The following is a 20,637-nucleotide window of genomic DNA, read 5'->3' on the forward strand; positions in this document are numbered from 1 at the left end:
GCTTCCTAATTTTCTACTCTGTGATTGATTTTTCTTTATCATAATCTGGCACTTAGTATCCCACATGTAAGTAAATTACTATCTCTAATTGTTAGAAGGTGTAATAATGCCTTAGCACTGGCAGTCTAAACCTTCCCTTGCTATTTTATGCTTTTAATGTAATAGGATGATGTATTTGTTATAAACTGTTAAAAGATCAAAAGTGTTGATTTGCCTGACTAGGACATGCCTGAAAGACCATTACTTAAAGTACAATCACTTTATTATGTGGGAGTAAAGAAGAAGATAAGACCAACAAGGCTAGATGTGGGTTAAAGAGCAATTCTTGTGGATTACATTAATATACACGAAGACATGCTGGCTGTCTGGCCTGTCAGCAAGCTACCAAGAAATTAAGGATACTATATGCAAGCTCAAGTCTGATACTTGACTTGACCGTGGAAATAGGCCAAACTCAGTTGCAATTGGTCATGTAATTGCAAACATCTGACACACTTACCCTTGTAACAAGAAATCCAGGTCATAGGGAAACTAGGAGGACTAAACACAGTGAAATAAACTGTCAGCCTTTGGGGATCCCACTGCAGTTAGGAGTGGTGACTTATTTTTGTTTTATTCTTTCTTTTTTTTTTTCCACAAGAAAGATAGATTTTCCAGACATTGCCTGAGTAATTAAAGGTATTGTGATTTCCTTGAGAGTAAGGCTTGAGGTGTAGAAGAATTGTCAACAATTAAAGGGCTTTAGGTCCAAATTCTGCTTTGAGTGGTATTTGTACGATTGTGTGGGAATTGCCAGGGTTGGCTTTGTTCTTACTGATTTCAGTGTGGCTGTTAAGGTTTTAAATCAGAGCTGGATTTTGCAAGTAGCCATTCCTCACACTAGGCAGTGAACAAGTATATGTAGACATATATTCACTTTATTCATACTGTTTTGAAAACAATCAAATCAATAGCGCCTATTTAAAAGAGAAACAAGGGGAGAACATAACATCTACATTCTCTGCATCTAAAAATCTTTTGAAATACAGGCAGTTTCAGGGAAGAACAATGATTTAAACTTCCAACTTGTGTTTGTTATATAAAACATTGGCATTTTTCACCACCACTAATCAAGTCCAAAATCTGCATCTGTGTACTCCTTACACTGCAGAATGTCAATTAATTTTATCCCTCAGAGCACTGGTCCAAAACTACTGGTCCTCCTCATTTCAGTATAAAAAAAAAGAGAAAACTCTTGATCAAGTGACAGTGCCAAAGAGAAGCAAAGAGGAATGAATTTACAGTTTTCAGACTTTGACACATTTCTAAGCATGAATTATAATTCTTTATTGAGAAAAAGCAGTTGAGCAGGAATTACCTTGTTGTTAGTCAACTTTTAAAAATTACTTGGAATAAGACTGTCTTCACTAAGCTGTTGTGTGACAAGTAATTTATAACAAGAAAATAATACCATGGAAACCATTTTCTTTATTACAAAGAATAATTCAACAGTAGCAATATAAGGATTGTACAACTGTTGCAGTATAAAGAGGAACATTTAGAAGTTGAGACAATTTTTTATGTAAAATAGTCTGTTGAAAAGAGGATAAGTCATAATTATCCTTAAGTCAATATATGGGGAACTAAATAAAATGTTTTAATGGTTTGAGAATATTCAAATTGCATTTTATGCTTCCTACTCTTCTTTCAATAGTTTAAATGCCCAGCTCTATATAGGATGCACAAGTCTCGGAAATTGAGAGCGGAGGACAGAAATGTCTAGGTTGCACACTTTTTCCTTCCAAACACTTTTCAACAGATTGTGTAGCACAGACCATTATGAGACATTCACAAAACACCAAAAAAGATGTTGAATGCTAACAATTCAATAAGCCTACAAGTTGCCATCTATTTAGAACACAAAACCAACTTCACACATACACATACAAAGTCCTCATGGAGGACTTGTCCTTATTTCTCTCAATATTTAATATGCCAAGAACCCTCAGCACTTTTCCCATGTTTCCCACACAGTTATCCATGAATCTCTCTGCTTTCTAAGGCAGACTTGCAGACTCAACATTTTCTCCTCTAGGACATTACTTGTGGCCCTTGGGAAGTAAGTAATCCTACTTTTCTAGTAGTTACTCTGTAGCATTCATAACCTTTATTACCTATTGTCAATTCAATAAAACATTACAGAGAACTCCATTGCTGCAGCCCCAACACTTTGATTTTCCAGTACTGAACAGAATTAGAGAAAATCTGCAGCAGTTAGGTTGGCATAGTTCAAAGGGGAAAATTGTGCCCGGCTCTTTAAGGAGATTGTCTCCTCTGCATGCAACTCCTTTACAAAGCTCCATGAACATCTGCCTCTTCTTGGAAAAATTCTGTATCTGAAGTGGACCATCTCCAATGTACAAAAGGACATAATCTTCACCAACATTCCTGTACCAGAATATGCAACCAGTAGCATTTCTCAGCATAACTATTAAGCCTGCAGAGACCAAACTAACTTCCATTTTTCTGTATGCCAGTAGCTACTTCTAAAACAATAACCAGGATCTGGACAAGGTCCAAGTGTCTCATGAATAATACTAGCCATTGACCCCAACTGAGAGAAGTTCAGCCTGTGGATTGCAACATTTATCCTTTTGGAAGGAATGCATAAAAAAATTATGTAGAAACAGATGTGCCTCAGCCAAATGGTGACACCAGGGACTCGGGGGTTACACAAAAACCTTCTGTAAAAATACATGGAAGAGCTCTTTTGCCTAGAAATTTTGATGCTTAAGTACAAGTGTGTGACACGCCTCCAGAAATACGTGCATATATATATATATTATATATTATATACATATATATGTGTGTGTGTGTGTGTGTGTGTGTGTGTGTGTGTGTTTATGTATCTCAATATATGTACAATATATGTACTGAAATGCCAAAATGACTGTAGATCAATACGAATGCTTGAGGTGATGATGCATGACAGGACCAAGAAATTCAATGTTTGGGAAAAATGTTTCATGTGAAGTAGCAGTCCCAGGACATCTGGTAACTAACAAAGGAACTGTTCCTAGATCTCTGCAAGAGAAAAAGGATAAAGGCAATTGTAATTAGAAGATATAAGCTAATGACTAAGGCATGTGCTAATGGCCCCTTAATAAATCCCTTTTGAGCTTCCTGAAAACTGGTTTCAGGCTCCTGTACTTGGAACCAGCTTGATGTAGTTGGAAGTCTGGGTCCTGACTCCTCCAAAATTAAACTGTTTAAACATCCATCTTTAATAGAATGGCTTTGAAAACAGCTGGGTCCCCAAGGGCGTTCCAACAGTCTGTTGATCATGGAGGCTTCAGGGCCAGCATTCAGACAAACATACTCGTTTGCCAAGACGAAAGGCAGAATAGCTGTATGCACATAGCACAAAGACAGCACACTTGTCCAGAAAATGTTATTCCTGTACATAAATAAAGTCTTGTAATGTCAGTCTGAGAAAGGAGAGAATAAACAGCTTCTTAGGCACAGATACACCATTTACTGAGGATCAAGCCATGCTTCAGTCCTGTACAGCAATAATTCCTTCCCTTCAATTGTGCAAAAATTCATTCCTTTCAGTCTCTGATAGTATGAATCTGATCATAATAAAGTCCCTACATACGAACTTCCTTTGTACCTGTATTTGCCAAGAATTTCAAACAGAACAGGTATAAATCATTGTGCAGAGTACAACAAAAGCTTTTACATTCCATGAACTGGACTCCTTTCTCCCTGACTTTCTGTAAAGGAAAAAAAGAGTGGGCTAGGAAAGCATATAAACGAGGAGCCAACAAATCTTATTTACTGACAGTTGTTACTATGCAATTTCATAAAGCAGGGCATCTTGACTTTTCTGTGCCAGGAACACTGTATGTCTCTGCCCTTCCCTTTGTGGGTACCCCCTACATCACTGCAGTACAAAGAAGCCAAAGTGATTCTGATTCTCTTGCTCTTTGAAGAACTGTCACTTAAACAGAGCAAATCAAATAACACCTACCCCCGCCCTTGATATTGAGAAATAAAACAGAAAAGCCTCCATGACTGGGAAAAAGAAGGGACAAAGTTGCTATTTCACAGCTTCAACAAAATGCCAGAGAAGTGTGCAAAAATAGCTCTAGTTCAAGAAAGAAGTTCCTGTTAATAGGTTAGAGGCACCCTTTTCACTAAGGGGATTCTCAAGTGTGAAATACATCTTTCAGAAAAACTAGACACCTTTGATTACACTTATATGTGAGAAATGTGAGAAAATATAAATTTTGCTGTCCAAATAACTATTCCAGAAATAAATATTCCAACTTTTGCTTGAAATGACATGCAAAACATACTTGTGACAACTATACAGAAGATACTTCACTGCTTGATTAAAGTGATACATTATTCACAAAACACAACCTGTGAATAAGTTGTTGAGTGACCCCATGGTGTAACTCCTTAGATCATGAAACAGAGACCCTGGTGAGAAGCTCAACAGGACCTGGCAGAGAAAGTCAATCATATCCTGGGTTGCACCAAAAGGGGGTTGGCCATCAGGTCAAGGGAGGGAATTCTGCCCCTCTACTCCACTCTTATGGGACCCCACCTAAAATGTTACATCCAGCTCTGGGGTTCCCAACATAAAGGTGGTGAGATTCTGGCACAGGCTGCCCAGAGAACTTGTGGATGCTCTGTCCCTGGAAGCATTAAAGGCCAAGACTGCATGGGGTTTTGAGCAACCTGGTCTAGAGGAAGGTGTCTCTGTCAATGGCAGGGAAGTTAGAACTTCCTTGACATGATGATTATGATGATCTCTAAGGTCCCTTCCAACACAAACTGTTCTGTGATTCTATGAATGTCAACATGAAGGCCAGAACACATGATCAATGTTATCAGTTGTTACAAGATAAGAAGGAAAAGATGCTGATGTTCAGACACAGGTATGAGCTGCTTGTATTTGGCAGCCACAGTCGTTGGCAATGGACAGAGCAGCTAATCACATATTTCCCTGCCAGGAGAGGATTGCCTCCCTTATCTAGAGCTTTGCTTCCATCTAGTTTTAACTTTCTTAATAAGCAGGGCTCTCCCTACTTCTACTGAAAGACAATGTTCCATAGTCTAAAACTCAGCTCACTGCCTTCCTTTTTTCATTTTTGCCAATGTATCCCATTTTTTATATTTACTGCTTTATTAACCATAGTGACTATACCTACTTATTTTACAGTAAGCAGTTTTCTGTTATTCATGGTTTCTTGGCTATAAGGAGAGAAATATTATTTTAAAGTAGGCCTGAATTCAATTATTTAGATTGAGAGGGAATCAACCTGTGAAACAGTAGTAATTAGAATTAGCAATGCTGACTTCTGACAAGGTACTCACTGTTCCATACCACGAAGGCATATCTAACAACTCACATAGACTAGGAGACAGTTCTGGACATGTCCAAGGATGCTGGCTCTGCATGGGGCGACAACATCCAGAATGACACTGACCCTACCCAGAGGCCAAAAGCAGTAAACATGATCCACTCATTGTGAATAAAAATCACCTAGACTAACAAAATGGTCTGCAGTTCAGTTTTACTTCAGAAATTTGAAAGAACATCAAAGAAACACCGTTTTGAAAATTAGTAGTGTTCCAGTAACTAAAGCTGTGAAGAGAACAGGGGCTAATAACTGTTTAGTGTGAGGTTGGAGGTATAGTCTAATGCCTGTCCTGCACATTTTTATTCATGTCTGTTTTTGATTGGTTTTACTATCTTGTAAATCATAATTTTATTAAAAATTTTGTTTTAAAAATTTACTATCTTGTGTAAATCTTAATTTTATTAGAAAGCTGATTTACTTATGTCTAATTCTGGTTAAATATATGGAAGGGGAGATTTTCTTTCAGCATACCTATTTAATTTATCTGTTGTCATGGGACAAAGGGAACCATGCAAAATGAGAAGGGCATGGGGAAAGAAACCTATTTTTAATGGCCTTTTTTGTAACACATATACTAAAACCAGAATACATATCATAATGCAAACCAAGCTTCCATTTAGTTCATTTTTTTATTTCTATGATTGCAAAAATAAATTTGTCTGTAATTCATAAAGCATAGTGAGTTTCTGATTACTCTTATTTTGTATACTTGAACAGTGCAAAGAGAGATGTCTATAAGATTTGATGAAATTGGCATCAAATTTTTGTACACTTACCTGAAAAGCAAGCTTTAACAGACTGATTACAGCAGCTTAAACTTCTTTGCTTTGCTATTTGTGGTAAGATTCCAGCACTCATTGGCACCTGGGTATTGAATCAGTGAGCACATTGATCACTCTGCACATTACCTTCCTTTGAGGGCAGATTTGTTTTCAGACTGCTGAGCTTTTGAATCTTTCCATGACTGTATCACTGTTCAATTTGGCTTGAACATCAAGAGCAAGTAGGAAGAATAAATGGAGAGTTGGCTAAGCAGTACAAGGTACAACAAAGCAGAAAACTCTCTTGATTATATACTTGCATTTGGATTCCCTCAATCAAACAATGTGTTTCTAAAGAGATGTATTTTAAAAACTATTACTTCTCAGCTTCCTCCAGCAGTCTTCATTCATTCCTGTTTATCTTTCAAGTACCATTCATTTCTGTTTTAAAAACCCAAATGCTGTCCTTGACTCAAGCTGTTAATTTTAGTACAAATAACCAACAGCAATAAGGTTACAAGACACTTTGCATTTAGATTATATTTACAGGGATATCACAACACTGGATGTAAGAATTTCAGGGTCCCATGTCTCACAGAAGTTCTTAGTATGGCTTGCGCTCTTACAGCACATGATAAAGGCAAATGCATTTTTTTATGATAGATAGACAGATATTAAGTGAACAAAATTCATATTATCCCTTATGGAAGACTGCTAAAGCAACTTTCAACAATTTGAAAATATTACTTCAGCTATGATCATCAGTACTATCTTGTTTATAAGAAGGACAAATCAGCTTCTTCAATGATTATAACCTTTCTGGATCCTAACCTGTATCTGTTTTTTAAAGCATGTTGTTCTCAAGACAATTAAGAACTAGATGGTAAGAACTAGCACAGAAATCTAGAATATTAAAATTAACTATTTCACAAACACAAAAGAAGAGACAGCAGAAAATCAGAGAATCTATTTAAATATTTATTTAGAGACGTCAGCCTGAGGACAAATGAACTTATTACATTTCAGTAAATGAACTTATTGCATTTCAATAACTGCATTTGTCCTTCCCTTGCACCTGGGAATACAAAATATGATGAGACTGCACCTGACTGGATAGCAATGATGGACAGACTGGTGACAAAATTTTCCAAACATGACATTCGTTCTCCAGCAGACAGATCTACAGAAGGGCAGTCCAAGGAAACAACTACTTTTTTTGATTTCTTTTCCACTGGAGTGTTTCTCTTTTCTGAGCAAACCAGGCAGAAAAGAAGAAAACACGAGTGGCAGCTTTTTAAGAAGGACTTGCTTTGTTAGCTGTCACTAATTTACTACCTGTGTATGTTTCTGTGCCCTCAAACAAACAGATTACAAGGTTCTGGGTTAAAAAAAATGGATAATACTTTGCATTCCAGTACAGTAAGAGACTCAGTAAATATCAAATCAATTTGCTAATTAATTAACCCCTTCAATATATTTGTAATGCACTGTTAGTTATCCGTGGTTTTTTATTGCTCTTTTTTCTTCAAAAGAGGAAAATGAGAACCATGGAGTTGAAGTATGCTTCCAGGCATAGTCTGCAAGGAAATCCCCATGTGTTACCAGAGTGTCTAAGGTAGAATTTAACTTATTCTACAAGAGAGGGAGTTTTCAGCAGAGCATTTGGTTGGAAACCTTAACTCCATGAATAATTTTCTCATATAGTCTTTAACTGCTTTGGTCTGCTGGTCAGACTGGCCCATGCCAAACCCTGCTGTCTCAGTGGGGCTTCACAGAAGTGGATGAAGGGCCCAAACAACTCTTCTTCCTAGAATTTAAAGGTTAGCAGTTTCCTATTTCTTTTAATTAGTTATCATGTGGATACATGCAGGGAGTATGGCTGGAGAAAAATGTGATTTGATTCATTATTACTCTGGATTTTTATTTTAATTAATGTCAGGAGAACTTAGAATTTTAGGAAGACATTCTTTCAAGATGCATTCAAAGCAAAAGAAATAAACTAAAATTATTTCTATGGGCCTATAATGTGAAAAAAAAAACCCAAACATTTTGTGATGACATCAAAATAGTTTAGAAGTGGGAGGAAAACAAGGCTACATGTAATTTTTGTATTTTTCACTATTGACACAATTCAAGGCTGAGTCCTAAAGAAAGCTTCTGGCAAGTTGTCCTAGCATGGCTGTAACAGAGATGAAAGACACTAAAGCAGATGTGGGGAACGTAAGTCTTCACTGACAAATATAGTCTGTAATTCCTGTTGAAACCCTGGAACTGGAGGTCATCTCGCCCATGACTGCTTGGTGAGAGGCAATGAGGACAGAGTTACTCAGTTCACTGCAATTTTTCAAGGACTATACCACCATTAACTATTTTGACAAATGAGAGAGAAATGTATTATGACAAGATTGAGGGTGAAACAGAATGGCTACAACTGTGAACAGCATAATCATTTATCTTAGTGACAGGAAAAGGGAGCTGCTGTAATTGCCAGGGAATAAATGGAGTCAGCAGCGTTCTTTAATATGGGATGAACTGCTGTGGGCAATGAGAAAGGCAAGAACCCATGGAAAGTAAGGAGGTAAGACAAATAAAGAAGGGCCAACAGCAGGTGATCAAGGAGATGGAAGTCAGTGGGACTTCTCTGCAGCCATGCAGAGGTAACCCAAGGAGAGAATGTATATCCAAAGGAAGAAAGGGCAAGGAGCAGCATGCTGACAGCCACATGGGCTGTCACTAGAGGCAACAAAAAGGCTAAGTGGGAGAAGCCAAACTGCATCCCTGTATCTCCACTCTCGAGTGACAGTGGATGAAGAGCAAGGATACAAGTACAGCCTAGAGACAGCACTTGCAAAGATCAGCTGCAGGAAAGCTTGGGTCTGGGCAGCCATCACAAGACCACAGCAGAACAGCCTGCTCAGCCTCCTGGCTGAGCAGGCTGACAGGGCATAGAATCCCAGAAGATGATGGGATAATGTGTATGTCTCAAAAACGATAGCTGGATAGCAATGGAGCCAGCCAAGGGTTGTTTGCACTAACAGACGAGGATTGCTGATGTTAATGCTCTATGAGAAAGAACAAGATGTGGCTGGAGACGGAGGCCATGTGGAGGGAGGGTGGCACTTTTCCTGGACTAACAGCCTTGTGTAGTTCCTGGAGATGAGCTCGACACAGTATCACACAAGCATGGGAATGAGGGCAAGATGTGGGAGGAGATCAAGACCATCGAAGTTCCTTGAAGCTGTGAAAAATCCGTATTTTATGACTGGCTCTTCGCAAATATTAAAATGAATATTATATGTGTTATGTTAGAACGTTATGCTGTATTAATTTTCTTAAGTAGTGTGTTAAATATAGTTTTAGGTTATAACATAATGTTAAAATAGAAACTATGCTATGTAAGGTACTTTTTTAAAGAGAGGACTCGCACCAGATAGCGGCCACGGGACAATTAAATCTTTCAGAGAAGAAGAATTTATTGCTCTCTTATTGAATTGATCCCGTCTCACTCAGCCCTGAAGATGCCATTAGGATTCAGAGGAAGAAGCTGACACTGACCAGACAGAATCCTTTGTTTGAATGGAATTTATGCATCATATATGAGGTGTATGAATATGCAACAGGCTATTGCTTTTAAGGGTTAATCCTCTGTTAACGTGTGTCCTTTTTCGGGCTTATTTTGCCCAGAAAGAGGTAACCGGACTGTCCGTAACTCTTTGTTCTTATTGTCTCATATTGTCCTAATACTAATTGTCCAAATTTTTATTACTATAATTATATTGCTATTTTATAGCCATTTTATTACTATTAAACTTTTAAAATTTTAAAAACAAGTGATAGTCGTTTTTCACAAAGCTCTCTGAGCTATTTCCCAAAAGATCTGAAAGAGCACACTGCGCACGATAATTAATTTGTATATAAAGTGAGAAACCTGTCCATGAAAAGGTACCCCCCTCCAAACCTGGGGCAACACCTCTTTTTTCTCTTTTCTCTCCTTTCTTAAGTTTCTCTTCCTCTCTCTGACCCCTCACCCCCTCTAATTCATCTTTTCGCTCTTTCCTTTCACCCTGCCCCTATATCCAAGCCCACTGCCGTGTGCTTACACAGTAGCTCACGGGCTAACAAACCAATTCCCACGCCAAGCGCGCAATATACTAATAGAACTTTCTGATTGCTTGCAGACCCTCCGACTTCCATCGCTCCTTTCGACCACGAGCATCTACCACCCAGGGCCAAACCACATTGGTAGCTCTAACACGACAGCAATCACGCACCACCGGGACCGCCAAAGCCCCGAAGCAAACTCCCCCACAGACGCCCGGGGGCGGCGCCGCCATTAAAGGAGCCCCGCCCCTGACCGCGGCCGGGGCGCGTGCGTCATGCGCGCGGCGCCTGCGCGCGGGCGGTGCGGCGGAGGCGCGGGAGCGGCGCGCGAGAGGCGCGCTCAGGGACCGGCCGGGCCGGGCCGGGCACCGCCGCCCTGCAGGGCAGCCCAGCCGCCGCTCCCGCCTCCTCCGCCTCTTCGTCCTCCTCCTCGTCGCCGCCGCAGCAGCAGCTGACGCTGCTCGTGATGCAGCCGGGCGGCGGCGAGGAGGCGGCGGCCGGGGCGGCGGGGGTGGTGCTGCAGCCGAACGCCGACCCGCAGCTGCCGCCCTCTGCTAGCGGCGGCCTCATGGTGTTCTACGAGCTGGGGGCCGCCGGCGAGGTCGAGGTGGGGGAGGAGGAGGTCGAGGCGGCGGGCGGCGAGAGCACGGCCAGTCTGGAGGAGCTGGAGGAGGAGGAGGCGGCGGCGGTGCCCGGGGCTGCGGGCGGCGAGGCGGCGGCGGGCGGCGAGTGCAAGAGCTGCACGTACGAGGGCTGCAGCGAGACCACCACGCAGGTGGTGAAGCAGCGCAAGCCCTGGATGTGCAAGCGGCACCGCAACAAGATCTACAAGGACAAGTACAAGCGCAAGAAGAGCGACCAGGCCCTGGGGGGCGGCGGGGCGGCTGCCGCGGGGGGCGGCCCGCGGGCCGAGGTGAGGCGGGGGGCTGCGGGGCCTCGGCCAGGCCACCCTCGGGTGCCGCGTGGTCCCTCGGAGCTGGGGCTTCCTGGGGGTTTGTAGGGATCTGTCAGACGGCCGGAGAAAAAGGAAGAAGTTTTGGGCGTCCTGTAGGGCGTCCTACAGCTCGCTCTTCTTTCTGTTTGCCAGAGCAAACTCCGTTTGTTTTCAGTTCTGACGTAAATTGTAGAAACTTACAGCTATACCAGATTCCAAGAAAAGAAATATCGCTAGAAGATGCTCTGCTTGCAGCGTGGCTTTTTTTCCCGTGGTAGGAAAGTATAGTTCTAAGAGAGATGTCAGACTTGTTTCTCAGCTGGTGCTAAAGTGTGGGATTTTAGAGTCCCAAAGGCTGTTGGGTATCAGGTGTACAAAAATCAGTTGTGTAGGTTCTTCAGGATGCTTTTTGGTTGTTACTTTTATATTAAATGGCAGGTAAATATTTCGACCACTGCTAGTTCATACGTAATCTGCATAAGCTTATATGTATTGTTTAGATGGGGAAATACTATCAGTGGGAAAACTGATGGTAACGTTCAACTTTTTAAATCCTACAGTTTGTGACTCAACTAGGACCACACACTTCTCTGATGGTTGCTTGTATAGTTAGTGTTTCAGATCTTGTATTTAGATGAGACAGAAAAAGGGAAAAAGTTTTACACTTAAAGGCGCTGAGTGGTTTGTGCTCAAAGGGGCAGGTGTAAAACAGTGATTGTCAGGAGAAAAAAAAATAAAATCTTACCTGGAGCTCCTGCTAAAAGCAACCCTTTTATGTCATCACAGCTGTGTCTGGAGTTGTGTTATTGGGAACTGATCTAACTGCAAACTGACCACCAAAATCTTTTCCTGTTTCCATTTTTCTTCATGTAAATATAATAGTAACCATACTGGGTGTCACACGAAAGAATCTTCTTCTGTATGTCCGTAAATGCCATGAGGCAGGTGCTTTAAAAAAGGGAAGTGTACATGATGCTGCTAGGGAATATTCTCTCATCTTCTCTTTCAGTTCAAAGGACTTGCTAAGGTTTTCCTGATGTATTCTGTAACTATAATTGATAAGTGTTCCATATAGTATTTTGGGTTTTTGTTGAACCCTTGTAAGTTCTGAGTCTCTGTTACATTCTGTTGGTTTTTTCAGGTCTGCTACCTGGTGTGAATACTCACCTTGTTTTTGAATCTTGTTGGTGTCAACCTAATTTGCCAGGTAGTGTTTACATTAGAACAGTTCCTCTTATGATTACGATACTTACTCTAAGTTTTTTCCTTCTCACATTGAAAAGGCATGGCATGCTTGTTTCCAGTGAAAAAGTTACACACTATTATCATCTATGCTGTTTTGTAAGCCTTTTCTAATTCTAGTAGTTACTTCTCATTTCAGTGAGATAAGAGAAGCTGCACACATTATTCAAGAGGAGAATGAATTCTAGATTTATATACCAGCATGACTTTCCCTCTTCTCTCTTTCTTCCCTGATAGTTCATCTTGCTCAGTTCATGATGTGTCTACACAAATACTTGTGCTAGTTTAGGAGAGGGGACAGTATGAGAGAAGGGTAAAAATGCTGCATTTCATGTAGTGATGGATTAAAACTTTTTGATCTGTAGCATAAAATAGTGATTATTGCATGTTGGAAGAGGATGGGTTTTCTTTTCCCAGTTTGTGCAAGTGGCAATTGCTTTGAATATAAGGAAATTAGGGCCTGAACTTGCAGGAAGAAGCAGGGTATTTAGTGCTAAACTTACTTTTTTTACAGTGATATTTTATTGAGGCCATTTTCGGTAAAAGTTCCTAGTAGAAGTTTCATTTTTCACTTCTGTGGAGAGGATAGAAGTGAAAGGTACTGGGATGGTTTTTTGTTGTTCTGCTTTTGAACCCTTTCCAGTAGATGGAAGTATCAGTAAGTTTTGAATGTAATACACGTAGTATTTGGCATTGGTTGAGATTTTCCAAACCTTTCATATTTTCTTTAGAGCAGATTGTAGAGCCACGTTGTACTAGTATGTCTAATTCAGATGACTGGTGATTGTACAGGCAATAGGATAAATTTGGAGGGGAAAAAAAAAAAAGCCTGTGGCTATGGCGAGTTCATCATAGTGTTCTGAAGTATGTTTTGGTTTTGGTACTACAAGGATTATTATCATTCCTGCCCAATTACAAATGGTAAATATAATTTCATTTCTGCAAGCTGGAGGCTGACCTGTTGTGAATTACTTCATTTTTAAGAAATGCAGTCAAATAAATTGAAGCCATTAGCTAGCCCTAGTAACCTGTTCAGTTTTGCAGTATAGAAGACTAACTCAGCTGCGTTGCTTCACTCTTGCTGGTGAAATAGTGAAAGGAGGTGGAAAGAAGAGGCCAGGTCTTGAATAGAGAGATTTCCGTTCCTGTACTGTTACTTTGCTCTGCAGATTAAGGAGGCAAATGTTCTCTACTCTTGGGATTTTCTGTATAGAACTGTATCAGAGTTCATAGTGTTCATAGTTTGACCTCCCCTTTTTTTTTTGGATTTTTTTTTTTTTGTTTTCTGTCATATGCAGGATAGTGTTGAAGGTTCAGTGTCTGCCACAAAACAGAGAACAGGATCCATTGGAGATCGCCCAGCAAGACCTACTCTTTTAGAACAAGTATTGAATAAAAAGAGGCTGGTAAGTCTTGTTTTTGAGAGGTTAAGAATTCAAATAAGTAAAGGCAATGTAACAGTGTTTACCTGTCACCATTGTGAAAAAAGAAAATCAGTTTAATAAGTACGCACTGCAAGTGCATAATTTTAGATTTGAAACATGCTTCAGAGATGTGCACTTCAGTCTCTCTGTGAAGAATACTAAGATGACTGAATTTAATGATCTGAAGTTTTGGTAGTAACAGATGTGGTGGTTTCTTTAGGGTAAATAGTGCCTACAGTATAACTGAGATGGTTTTAGCTTGTTCAACCAAAGCCTTAGGTAGAACAATGAATGGACTTTAGGTCTGATGTAAGCTTTACTATGGTGTCTTTTAGAAGTTGTAGACATATCATATCAAGCTCAAAGTTGTGTATATGTGTCTTAATAAAGCAAACTCTAAGCAAACAGTGTGATTTATAACATTTGCAGATTGCATAAATGGTGTGTCTTGCAAGTTTTTTGAACACTGGTTTCTCCCTTAACAAGTTAAGCCCAGTGCAGGGAAATCATTCAGTACCTACAGTTTGTTCAGCTTCTTCACCATAACTTTCTTTGTTGTATGTGTTTGCAGTCCCTATTCTTTAAAAGCTATTGGGACTGTTTGTCTTCCTCTGTTACCTGTGCAATTAACACAGTTTAACAATCCTTATTATAGTGCTGTAGTGCTTGTTCAGAAATTTGGAAAGAAACATCATGTCAGTCTTAGGTATACAACTACCTAGATGTATTTCTTGATAATTCTTTCTCAATGATAGCACTTTTTTAGTGATTGTGTCTGAAATTCAGAGGAGTATTCATAGCTTTTCAGTTTTTATGAGGAAAACAATGAACTACAGAGTAGTTTTCATATTATCTCTTGTTCTTCATGCCCCACTTATTGGCTTGCTGTCCCCTTTCCTGGCTGTTTTATTGACATGGCTTTTAATTTAATTTGAAAGGTATCTTATGAATAAAACATTATTTTTTTTATAGGAGTACAGCAACCAGAAGCTCTTTTAATAGATTTTCAGAGCTTTTGCACTTAATTTTGTCAAGGCTCTTTAAGAACTTAGGATTCCTTCCGATATTCCTGAAATTCAGATTCTCCGTGATCTGGTTCTTGCTTCTCTCTTTCTCCTCTGACTTGCAGTACCTCTTTGGTTTTATCATTGAAGTAACCGTGGATAATGAGCAAGCATCTAGGGAATTAATTCAGCTGAAAAATAACCCTTTTCCTATATTAATTTTTGGAAGGAATCAATTCCCAACCTGATATGCCATTTTACCTTACAATCACTTGTGCTGCCACCATGCAGGAATGAGAGTGAACAACCAGAGTTGGATTACAGACTGCAGCTATTCGAGCCAGGAGCCAAATGCAAATACTTTTAGATACTTTTGTCTTTTGATTGAATGCAGAGGAATTTTTTAAGTCATTCCCTGTGGATGGACTGCTGTTTTGAAATGTTGGAAAATTCTGGACCATAGAGTATCTTGACCTGAAAAGGACCCACAAGGATCATTGAGCACAACTCCCTGCTCCTCACAGGACTGCCTAAAACTAAAATATGTGCTGTGGGCATAGTCCTGATGCTTGAACTCTGATAGGCACGTGATCTTTGCTGCAGGATTACAAGATTTTATTCATTTGTTACACTGATTTTGAGCAATCTGCAGTGAGAAGTGTAGAAATTAGCTCAATTGAAGCACAGCTGTTGAACTGAGGCACAACTGAAAGATGTTTTGGTTCCAGTATGTTAATAAATTACTCCTGTCTGCTATACTTACAGGGTTTTTATGATATTAAGCAACAGCAGTGGGTAACGTGCAAATTCATGTAATGGAAAAATACTACTATGGTAGCTATTTAACATATGTGAGTTTTGTAAAGTAAAATTCACCTTCTCTCTCTTTCAGTCCTTACTCAGAAGCCCAGAAGTAGTGCAGTTTCTACAGAAACAGCAGCAACTGTTAAGTCAACAAGCTTTGGAACAAAGGCAGCAACAGTTTCAAGGAGCACCTGGGTAATGAGGAAAGATCAATGATCTGCAGATGAGTCTGGTGCTGAAGGAGGGACACGATCTGTATTTTGTATAAATACAAAGAATCTCAGTGTTTAAACAAAAATGGAAATTGCTGTTGTTATGTATTTGTTTCCTGTTTGCACTTTTGAGGTTTTGATCTGCTTGGGAGTCTGCAGATTTGTGAGCAAATCATAGAATGGCCTGGTGTTATGGAAACTTCTGACAGGTGCCCCACTTGACTCCCTGCACACCTGGCTTGCAGTCAGACCAGGTTTCCTTACTGGTTTGACCCCCGGTCTTTATGCAATTTTGTTCCATAAAGCAATTTATTAACAGTGTAATAACACAGAAACAGCCTGGGCTGGTTCCTCTGAGGAGGGATCTCAGACAGAGGAACTCCTGGGCTTTTATACTATCACAGTCTAAGGCTCTTTCTCCTGAGTCTTCCCTTCTGCGTCTTCCATTCCTGCCACATCCCTTTGTCCATTCACCTGGCTAGCCACTCACCTTCATGCCTTTTGTTATACAGAGTTGGCAGTTCACTGCCTCCTGTCTTTGATCCCACCTAGAGCTCAATTTCCATCTCAATCTGCCTCTCTTTAACTGTAGCTTACAAATCAACTACCTGCACCAGATGTATTCCTCAGCAGTTGGAAGGGACCTTGAAAGATCATCAAGTTCCAACTCCCTGCTGTGAACAGGGACACCTTTCATAAGACCAGGTTACTCAGAGCTCTGTCCACCCTGGCCTTGAACACTTCCCAGGGAGGGTGTATACATACCCAACTTCTCTGAGCAACCTGTTGCAGTGCCTGATGACCCTCACAGTAAAGAATTTCTTCCTAATATCTAATCTAAATCTACTCTCAGTGTGAACCCATTCCCCCTTACTATGTCCCTACATGCCCTTGTAAAAAGTCCCTCTCCCATCTTTCCTGTAGGCTCCCTTCAAGTAATGGAAGGCTGCAATTAGCCATGAAGCCACCTCTTTTCCAGACTGGACAATCCCAGTTCTCTCCGCCTTTCCTTGTAGGAGACGTCTTCCATCCCTCTAATCAGCTTGTGACCCGTCTCTGGATTTGCTGTAACAGGTGGATGTCCTTCCTATGTTGTGGGTTCCAGAGCTGGATGCAGTCCACCAGATGGGGTTTTCACCAGAGCAGAGGGGCTATGATGTGTTGACTTTGGCTGGACATACAGATTTGTAAATTTTCATTAACTGCTATCCCCTGTCCTTTCACAGATAGGTATTATTTTCCCATCTCAAAAGCATCCTCCACCTCTTGAGATGTCCAAAATCATGTCATGACTTGGGTTAGATTACATCAAGATGGGTGCTCAGCAGCACACTTAATTATTGGACACCAGCATTGGCCCTGTGCCTCCCACTCTCCTTATTCCTCACAAAATTCATGCTTCATCAGTTCATGTCATTTTTGCTGCTTTACTTTTGCAACTTACAACTTACACCACAAATTATTTTCCCCCCACGGTTAAATCTCCTTGGAGCACACACTGGGTCTCCCTATCCTTCTGCATTACCCACCAAGTACACCCAGGTATTTGAGCAAAGACAATCCAATAAACAGGTTTGCCTTTTCCAATAGGGAGAGAAATCCGCCCTGATTTCCCCAGCCACTTCCCATGTATAGTAGAGGGACCTTATCTCCTCCTCCAGTGTGTAGGGGTTTTGTTTGGGCAGGACCAGGAGGTTTGCAGATCTGGTGTTAACCAGCCAAGTGGTTTCTGTTAAATATACATCTCAAGCTTTCTATGCCTTATTACTGAACACTTAACACAGTCTTCAGCAGTCTGTTATACCACACAATCTTTCCAGAGGCTTATGGGTGATGATGGATGTGATGTCCACTCAATGTCATTTTTTTTTTGCCCAAGAGTTTATTAGGTTGTTCTGAAAAGTAGTCCCATTGTCTGATTCGATTCTCTCTGGGGTACCATGTTGCCAAAAAATGTGTCTCTTGAGACCTGAGATGGTGTCTTGAGCAGTGGCAATGGTTTACAGGGTATGTTGCCAGCCAGCCAGTTGTTACTTCTACCATGGTGAGTACGTACCATGTATTTGGTGTGTTCATGGCAGTGGTCCAGTTTGCCAGGCCTCACCATACTAGAAACCCAGCTGCTACCCTCTATTCCAGGGAAAGTTTACTTCAGTGGCTTGGCTGATTGCAGCACATGCTTCTCATTCATGAATGATCTGTGCAATGGCCTCCATGATCAGGTCAGTCCCTCATTGATAAGATCATCTGTTTGTTGCAGCTGATGTTTCATGGCCCCATTAGGTTATAAATAACTTAGGCACACTTGGACTGGGAGCTAATTCAGTTTTGGCAGCCTTATCTCCCTGTTCTTCAGCTGAGTGGTTTTTTGGCACATGAACATCTCCCTGATATACCTTTCCAGTCATGTTTTTGACCTGTGTTCTGATGTCCTGCCCCAGTGCAGGTGCAGTCCAGCCCAGGATGGGTTTATCCTTGCATTGCCAATTGGTCTTCCATTTTGCAGCCACCTCCATAGGTGTCAGGATGGAGATAGAGGCAGGTCACTTTTCTCATTCAGCAATCTCTCAGGCTGGTTCAGATGGCTTTCACCTCTGCAAACTGGCTTGACTTACTGTCTCCTTTAGCAGCCTCAATGACTTGTCCACTTCTGATGATTTCTTGCCACACAGCAGGATCCATCACTAAATAGGCCATAGCCTTTTTCATCTTCTGGTAACTCATTGTGTGGGGCTGCTTCTTGTGCACAAGTCTCCTTCTCTGGCAATGCTCCAAAATCTTTGCCTTCTGGCCAGTCCATGATTTTTTCCAGAATTCCCAATTGAGCTCATGTAATCAATGCTACCCTCTTACTCCATGTAGCCCTGGCTGCATGATCTGTTAGGGGGATGTTTCCTGTGAAATCTGGAGAAGTCTTTTCCAATTATTTTTAAACCTTAATTTTAATATTTAATTTGTTAATAAAAGCTTGTTTATGGTAGCAGTGTTTAGCTGTACACCCTTTTCTACCAAAATTGGAATAAATTAACATTTTTCTATATAAACATATACAATTAAGTCAGTCTTTGATGACAATCATTGATGGAAGTCAGTTACTTTCTGTGGACATTGTGAAACAGTTCTGAAGCTGAGTCAGTCCTGTGGCATTAGCTAACAGCAGTTGCTCAGGGATATGAGAAATTTATGTCCTGTAGAATCTTGCACTAAAGGCAAAGACAACATGCCATCAAGAAGTCAATCCAGCAGTTCAGAAAAGTACAAGTGATCTCTTTATTTCCTGCAAGTTGAGTAGGTTTGAAATGCTGAATTGTGCATAGCATGTAAAAGAATTTGCACTTGAAAGTTCCTAAAGTAATAAATGGCAAAAAGCTTTAAAAGGTATCAGGTGAAAAGCATGAAACTGAGAGTTGGACCTTGTTACATGGAGTTATTTAAAATTACTAACTTCTTATATGTGAAATATAACTTAATTACAGATTAGAATACCACTAATTTTTAAGTGACTAAATTAAATTATAAGGTTTTTAACTCTTGATACTAAGTAATTCAAAATCTAGTCTTTTTCTTCTCAAAAAGGTAAAGTTAAAATTCTTTTATTAAGACAACAGATCTCTAATCAGCTGCAGTGCTTAACTTCACAGGTTTTCAGCCAATTAAAATGAACTTGTAATTGATTGGCGTTGTCATCTTATTGCAAAGCTCCCATACCTTCTTGGTAATTTCTCATGGGCAGCTCCCTGCAGCACTGACTCCTTCTTCACAGCACAGCCAACAAACTCTAGCTCTCTTCTCAACCAGCTAACCCACTCTTTTGTAGCACTGGTCTTCTTATTGGACACAGCTGTGGCCTATTAGGGGCAGGCCTGTTCCTAATCTTTGGTGATTAGTACAGCTGCAACTCCTCAGGTGTGAGACTGCCCTCTGCACTATCTTTACTTTCTTACACTCTATCCCTCCACAGATTGGGTTAAGAATCCAAACACTATATTATGTAAATGTTAAATCCCATGTTTTATTTATAAAAATCATTTTGTATTAAGCCACATTTCTGAATAGGGGTTATCCAAATGGATTAGGTGCTTATTATCACGTACTATTTTTATATTGCAGCAGTTTGAGCCTCTAAATAATCTCTTCAGCAGTATTTGTTAGTCTTATGGATTTTTACATGCTCTGCTTTTTGTATTTATACAACTTGTTCTGTGGGGATTTATTGTGTTTAGCGTTGTGTAAGTTGTTCTTTAAAAAAGAACTTGAAAAACTTCATATAAACAGTTCCGGACCAATAAATGAGGAAAATCTTTGTTTTTTCTTTAAAAAAAAAGTCTGTTCTTTTTTGTTTTGTTAAATTTGTATGCATTTTTCTTCCTGTGCTAAAAAAACCAGTTCTGACTAGAAGTAAGTTTTGTGTTTCAAGGTCTTGTTATAGAAAGTTATTTTAGATTTAAGCAAAATTAGGTCACTTTTCAGTGTATAAGAATATACATGAAAACATAATTGGCAAAAATTGTAGAATAATGTATTTGATTTTAGTTTAAATGATCAACTTTTAACAGGTGAGCAGATCATTTGGGTGGACAGATCTGATTAAACTTTTTTAAAACCCAAACCCTCATGACAGAAAATTGGCACAGGGAATTTTTGTTAAGACAGTGCTGAACAAGTTGGCTAAGTCAAAATAAATGTCAGTTGCTGAAGCTGTGCATAGAGATGTTTAGTAGAGTGCAGCTCACCTATCCTG

The 20,637-nt window shown here is 40.1% G+C and overlaps 1 protein-coding gene across 1 annotated transcript; it reads left to right on the forward strand.

Moving 5' to 3' along the window:
* Positions 1 to 10,538: 10,538 nt before the first annotated feature.
* Positions 10,539 to 15,982, forward strand: RFXAP (regulatory factor X associated protein; the record flags this gene model as incomplete). The annotated part of the gene is made up of 3 exons (XM_059840301.1): positions 10,539 to 11,189; positions 13,751 to 13,858; positions 15,773 to 15,982. Coding segments are annotated over 3 exons (870 nt in total), but the record flags the coding sequence as incomplete, so codon positions are not given.
* Between the last annotated feature and the right edge of the window lie 4,655 nt (positions 15,983 to 20,637).

This window comes from Haemorhous mexicanus, chromosome 2 (genome assembly GCF_027477595.1).
Source record: "Haemorhous mexicanus isolate bHaeMex1 chromosome 2, bHaeMex1.pri, whole genome shotgun sequence".
Classification (NCBI taxonomy): Eukaryota; Metazoa; Chordata; class Aves; order Passeriformes; family Fringillidae; genus Haemorhous; species Haemorhous mexicanus.